This window comes from Pantherophis guttatus, chromosome 1 (genome assembly GCF_059756535.1).
Source record: "Pantherophis guttatus breed Tessera chromosome 1, ASM5975653v1, whole genome shotgun sequence".
NCBI classification, from domain to species: Eukaryota; Metazoa; Chordata; class Lepidosauria; order Squamata; family Colubridae; genus Pantherophis; species Pantherophis guttatus.
This window is the reverse complement of record NC_142063.1, coordinates 101,737,211-101,744,228: the sequence shown is the minus strand read 5'-3', so window position 1 is coordinate 101,744,228 and position 7,018 is coordinate 101,737,211. Positions and strand designations below refer to the sequence as shown.

Sequence of the window (7,018 nt, the reverse complement as noted above, 5' to 3'; positions counted from 1 at the left end):
AGTTACCTGGTGCCTTTGAAGAGTCTGAAGGTAGCATGCTCAGGCACCTTCTTAGTAAAAGAGGACCAGTCTTTTACTTCTCCTTTAAGTGGAAGACTGGAACAGAGACTCCTACTGAATTTTTTTTAAAAAAAACCCAAAACTTGCATTTAATTAGTTTTGAAAACATTTAATTTACTGAAATTTCCTGTCAGTGAAAACAAATAATCAGTGTAATGGCTTGCCTCCAGAAGTTGTGAGTGCTCCATCTCTGTAGATTTTAAAGCCATTTGTCCCAGAATGGTATTGCAGGGGTGTCAAACTCGCGGACCAGATGCATCACACTCTGGCCACCCCTATCCCTGGTTTAGCGAAGGGAGAAAAAGTCGCAATACATTATGTGACGTAACTACGCAAGTTTGACACTAGTGGTATAGAGTCTCATGCTGGAGCAGAGGGTTGGACTAGAAAGCCTCCAAGGTCCCATGCTATTCTATGATCTATGTTCTACTGGGTCAAAATACATTTCTTTTTTTTAAAAAAAGACAGAGGCTATTACCTTTAGATTCTTGAACTTGCAGAGCTCATAATCTCCCTTCTCCATAATTCCTGCTAAAGTGCCTGAATATAATCAATTTAGACACTGTAATCAGCAGCAGCATTCAACATCAGAAGTACAATAGTAATTGCCATCTTGTGGAACAATCTCTCTTAGAAGCCTCATTTGCAGATTCTTAACTTGACATTATTTTGCAAGACAGTCAAAATAAAGCTTTTTCATAGGGCCTTTGAGGTGGAGCCTAACACCTGATCAGTATTCTATTGGAACATTTTATCTCTGTACTTTTGTCACGTTTTGTTTTGATTTGCTTGTAAACCACCATGAATTGTTCTGATTTGACAGCACGAACAAATTACTGTTTTGACAGGCCTTTGTTGCATATCTTTGTAACTGCTGAGGCCAAGGAATTCTGATAGTGGATTGTCTATTCTTTGCAGAATACCCATCTTTTGCTCAGCAAATGATACCAGGGATTATGGGTTGGTGGGGGAAAGGGCAAACCAAAATCAATTTTAAAACTGGGCCTTTTCTTCCAGCAGCACAGGCATGATCATCTGTGTTTCTCATCTGAATAGGGTTCTCACTCTGAATTCATTCCTTACCCATAAACTCCATGTAGAATAAAAGCTGGAACAGAATGGAATAGGCCAGATTTGGCCCTCTTACAATAGAAGTAACACCAGAAGTACTGCGGTGACAGTAGTATTTAATAATTTTCTTTTCAAAATTATAATTGGTCCTGAGCGCTGCGGAATAGGTTTTCAATGAGGATATCTCTGTACTTTGCTCCATTCAGCTTTCCCTTAACACTGACCATCTCCCAGACCCTGCTGCTTAAAAACACACTCCACAGCATGATGCTGTCACCACCATGCTTCACTTTTGGGATTATATTGGGCAGGTGATGAGCGCTGCCTAATTTCCTCCAGATGTAACGTTTTGAATTGAGGCCAACAGTTCAATCTTGTTCCTTACAGTCTGAGAGAACTTCGGGTGCTTTTTTGTAAACTCCAAGCGGGCTTTCATGTGTTTTGCACTGAGAACAGGCTTCTGTCTAGCCACTCTGCCATAAAGCCCAGATCAATGGAGATCAGCGGTGATGGTTGCCCTTCTGGAACACTGTCCCATTCCCATCTCCACACAGGATTTGTGGAGTTCAGTCAGAGTGATCATCGGGTTCTTGGTCACCTCTCTTACTAAGGCCCTTCTCCCCCGATTGCTCAGGCGACCAGCTCTTGGAAGAATCCTGGTTGTGCCAAACTTCTTCCATTTGAGAATTATGGATGCCACTGTGCTCTTAGGAACCTTCAATGCAACAGAAATTTTACCTTCCCCAGATCTGTGCCTTGCAGTAATCGTGTCTCTGATCTCCGCAGGCTGTTCCTTTGACCTCATGGCTTTTGCTCTGCTACAGTATGCATTGTCAACTGTGAGGCATTCTATAGAGGTGTGTGCCTTTCCAAACCATGTCCAATCAATTTAATTTACCACAGCTCAACTCCAATCAAGGTATAGAAACATGTCAGCAACGATCAAAAGAAACAGAAGGCTCCTGAGCTAAATTTCAAGTGTTGTTGCGAAGTCTGAATACTTGTACCAATGTGATATTTCTGGTTTTTCTTTTTAATAAATTTACATACATTTCTAAAATTCTGTTTTCACTTTGTCATTATGGGGTAGTGAGTGTAGATAAATGAGAAAAAAATGAATCTCAACAACTGTAGAATCAGGCTGCAGCACAACAAAATTGACAGAAGTGAAGTGGGTCTGAATACTTTCTGAATGCACTGTATATGTTTTTAATTTCATCCAATGTTAAAAGACCACTTAACAATCATTACCATACAGTATGGCAAAGGGAGGAGCTGTAGAAGTGTTAAAAGATAAAATTGTACAGTATGTGCTGAGTTAACATGCCATGATTTTTAAAAGTCTTATTTATGATCGCTATATGCTTTTGAGATGTTTTTTTTTTCATTCCACAGCCACCAGAAGAAAAAGATAGAAGCAGTAACCAAAAGAAACTGAGTTTGAATCCAATTTAATCTGATTAAAAATTATACAAAGCACAAGTGGAACAACATTCTTCTTACAAATATTGCACTTGAGAGCATATGGATATGTACAACTTTGCCATTCTTTACATCCAAGGTATTTTTGTCCTAATAAGGTTAGGTTCAAGATGAAGTTGTGCAGGAAACCTGATAGTAAGCCAACCACTTCTATGATAAATTGGCCACCACCAGAAATGTACCATCTGAATACAACTTGCTTTGAGAAGAAAGGAATATAACTTATTTTACAATCCATTTGGAAATGAAATGCCAGTGGCTCCCTCTCAATGGAAGGCAAATGGGATACTGAATTTCACAGTTCCTCTTGTTCAGGGGATTGGATGAGTGATCTTGGGATGAGGAGACTGGAAGAGCAGATAATTTGGCAACCGCCAGATCTTCCTCTTCTACCTGTAGATAGTTCAAATTTATGGTGTTCCCCCTCCCCTTCTCAATTCTAAAATCCATTGCTATCAAATTCCAATTAACAATAATTGGGTGAAAAAGTATGCAATCTGATTCCAATTGTCATCGTCCCTGGTGCTGTGAATAGTTTCACTGGCCTCCGCGGGTGATCATACTCCATCTCTCTTTGCAAATTTTACTTGGTAGGGAGTAGGACATTTACAATAAGACATTGATAAACTGAACATTTTAGAAAGCAAACTGAAAAAGACAATAACTGGGATTGGATTGCACACTATCCAATTCTTTGATTGTATTTATAACCTAAAACAAAGGGATGAATACCATATAAAATTAAAGGGCAGTATATTAATAGAGGTATAAAAATGTGCTTGACAAAAAAAAAGAGAAGATAGCTTTTACCAGTCATATTTGTAACCCACAAGAAAGGTTCACAATATGTGTTCAAGATGTTGACTCTAGAAAACGGAAAACTTTTTGTGGAAGTTTCTGTTGATTGGTTGCGTCTATGGTATAAGAAATAAATAAATGGTTCCTTCCATTTGGCTGCCCTACACCATGCAATATGTCCTAGAACTACACAGAGCAAACAGGGAAGTATCTAGTTAGCTTAAAAGAGGAACAAACTCCATTCGCAAACCTAACAACAGGCTGACTGCATTAAAAAATTCCGATATTATGTTTCTAACTATAAGAGGAAAGTTGTGAGAACTTACTACTTTATAGAGCCTTTAGGACTTTACATTCTGCTTTTGGCACATTTCGCCACTGGTTCAATTACAGCCTTGGGTAAGTGAGATTAAAGGAAAATACTGAACAGGGAAGAGGCCACATACTCCAATTAATCCAAGAGAGAAAGAAAACTTGCACAGGGTCTTCAAATTATCTACTTGGAATCCCATGGTCCTTAATAAGATCCAAAATGGGAAACCTCCTAGTGTTATGTAATACGTAAAGCATGAAAAGGTCGCTCAGGAAAGAACAGATTTTTTTAAATTGTTAAAATTGTTTTATAAAAAAGAAAGTTTAATCCTTTTGGAGGTCATAATCAGTATTATGCAAACTTTGTTAATCAGTAATCCTTTAATTTTTCTGTTAAAAGAGTGTGTTCTTCATTTTGTTATATACAAAAACTCTGGGTTTAAAAAAAACACCGCCTATATAAATAATTATACATTATGTCCCATTTCCTGGAAATAAAATTATAATTTTTCAGTAACAAGATGGCTTTGTGTTCTTATTTTTTAATCATCCCTTTTCTTTTTCAGTCACAAAGAAATGTTACCCTCAGAAAATAATTTGGATTTTAAGTCTTATTACGAATTGAGGAGAATTTAGACCAGCAAACATTTCTATTTACATCAACAGTAATTGCATCAAAATCAAAGTTAACATAACGGAGGAGAGGATGCATTTACCGGTTGAAATAATACATTGGATTTGGCCTGTAAGGTTCTGGACATTTCTAATTTGTGTTAATATGATGGAGAATGTTTATATGCACGCCTTTTGCCCTTGTAGTCCTGTCTAGTAATGTAATTTAAGTATTTCAATAACATTCAAAATGTAGTTTCTGACAAACATTGTTTGAAACACACTGATGGTTCTGAAATGACTCTTTGATGAAGAAGGAAAAGACAATGCAAGGTCTTTGTTAATTTTAAAAATATTTCTGCCATCTAAAGAGCTTTCCTTTCATACTTCATAGAGAGATAAATGCAACTGGCATGTTACAAAAAGGAGGAGAAGAAAAGTATCCTCTTTGCAGCCAAAATGCAGCGATGAATTGCATTTAGTTAGCAACAGTAAAGATGGCTAAATCAATGCACTTCAATGCACAGTATTTCAGTGTGAAGATTTGTCACATTGATATTCATAAGCTTTTATAAAACAGAAGATACATTCACTGTTTCCCATGGCTCCGTGCTGCAATTACACTTCTTTTAAAAAGTAGAATTTTTTGAAATTGGATCACAGATGTTTCTTTTCAATGGATCTTGAAAACCAAAGGAATTGTTACAACTCATTCATCCATAGCCATAAAATTACAGCTCTAAGTTGTTGGCACTTTTGGAAACATACCATCATGAACTAAAATGGAGGTGGAAGTGTTATCTTTTGTTTAGACCAGTTCTAAACTTCTCCAACTTCAAACCCATTAGCAATGGAGAACATCAAGAAATTTAAAGGGTTTACTCATCTGAACTTTCTGCTTGACAGTATCTCTGTAAATGATTTAACGGTGAAACAGGAAAAAGATTTTCAAAAGCACAAATGATAGGAAGCCAAATTATACCTGAGACCAAAAAAAATTCTGCAGGGGAAAAGTTGGATATCCTGTTGTCTACCTATGTGTAACGACAAAAAAAGAATATCAACAACTTTAAGATCCTGTATTATATCATTTGTGCCTTTGAAGATCTACACACTGAATTTGGATTTTAATCCTGTATGAATCCCACATGTGAAATGAAACATAAAATTATCCTTCTTTTCACATTTCTTTTTAGTCTCTGATTATTTCACCCACCCACCCCCAAAATATGTATAAACCGAGGCACAAATGGTTAAGGATGAGACTGGACGTGATCTGATCTAGCAGCTGCTTCTTGCACTGGTATATTTCCTGCCGCCAAAGGCTGATTGCCTCCCACTGGATGATTTTGCACATTTCCATCTAATTGTGACACAGCTGTAACACAAAATATTTTTTTTAATTTTGTTAATTGTTAATTGTGTAAGAAATTGTTTCATAATACAAAGCTCAAAATCTCATTTCTCATTAAGTAATGTTTTGAAAAAGTCCAAGCCCAAACAGTATTTGCGTATGAGACCAGATATTTCATCTATATATAAAATGTTGCACAAAATATATAATACACATTATTGTTCGATATATTCTGACATAATGGTAGACATTTGAACATGATGCTCACTGCTGGGACAGTCATGTGACTGGGGGATGCCGAGAGATGGAGCAGCTTGCTCTCCTTCCCAACATGAGTTCCAGAACTTTCAGGAGGAGATTTATGCTAAAAGGTAACTAAGCAATTGGTGATGGCGGGGGTGGGTGGGGAGGAACATGTGGAGTTCTGGCGGGAAGCACGACCAAGGCCTAGAGGGATGCCAAGGGTGGAAAGCAAAGCAGAGGTGCTCAGAGTGTGGGGTAGACCCAGGGCAGAGCCTGCATTAGGTCTCCCAGGGCCTTCCAGGGGGCTCTACTTAATGACCACATTGAGGAGGACAGGAATGGGGGGGTTGTTAAGTGAGGAGGTCACATGGGCACTTCACTTAATGGCCATCATGATTTCTGACTGTAATGGCCGGGTTCTGTTACCGGTAGTCCTCAATTTACAACAGTTCATTTAGTGACCGTTCGAAGTTACAACAGCACTGAAAATAGTGACTTATGCCCGTTTTTCACACTTAAGGCCATTGCAGCATCCCCATGGTCACGTGATTTACATTCAGATGCTTGACAACTGACTCATGTTTATAACGGTTGCAGGCTTCAGAAGTCATTTTGCGACCTTCTAACTAGCAAAGTCAATGGAGAATCCAGATTCACCTCACAACCCTATTATTGATTTAACAACTGCAGTGATTCACTTAACAAATGTGGCAAGAAAAGACGTAAAATGGGACAAATTCACTTAACAAATTTTTCACTTAACAACATAAATTTTGGGCTCAATTGTGGTCATAAATTGAGGACTGCCTGTATAGTCATTGGTTGAGGGCTATCTGTGTACTGTTGTGGTAAAGGAAAAGCAGTCTATTTCACTGTCTTGTTTTTTTACTAGGTAGGCAAATAAAAGGAAACCAATGGAAGAAAAACAGAGCAGGAGGAAGACAGTTACTTACCTGGTTGAAATTTCAGTTCTCCATCTGGACTTGATGGAGGATGTCCTTGATGTAACTTCTTCTGTTCCATTTGTTTAACAGCCTGTAAAACAGTTAATTTATATGTAGCAAGATGGAGAACATTTAAACCAAG

At 37.8% G+C, this 7,018-nt stretch overlaps 1 protein-coding gene across 1 annotated transcript in view; it reads right to left on the bottom strand.

The window, feature by feature from the left end:
• Positions 1–2,566: 2,566 nt before the first annotated feature.
• The window catches only part of NUCB2 (nucleobindin 2), a 43,749-nt gene continuing 39,297 nt past the window's right edge, over positions 2,567–7,018 (bottom strand). Inside the window, exons 12-13 of the mRNA XM_034416964.3 lie at positions 6,886–6,967; positions 2,567–5,713 (exon numbers count right to left, since the gene is read on the bottom strand). Coding sequence (XP_034272855.2) covers positions 5,589–5,713; positions 6,886–6,967 — 207 coding nt within the window. The 3' untranslated portion in view covers positions 2,567–5,588. The remainder of the gene's footprint in view (positions 5,714–6,885; positions 6,968–7,018) is intronic.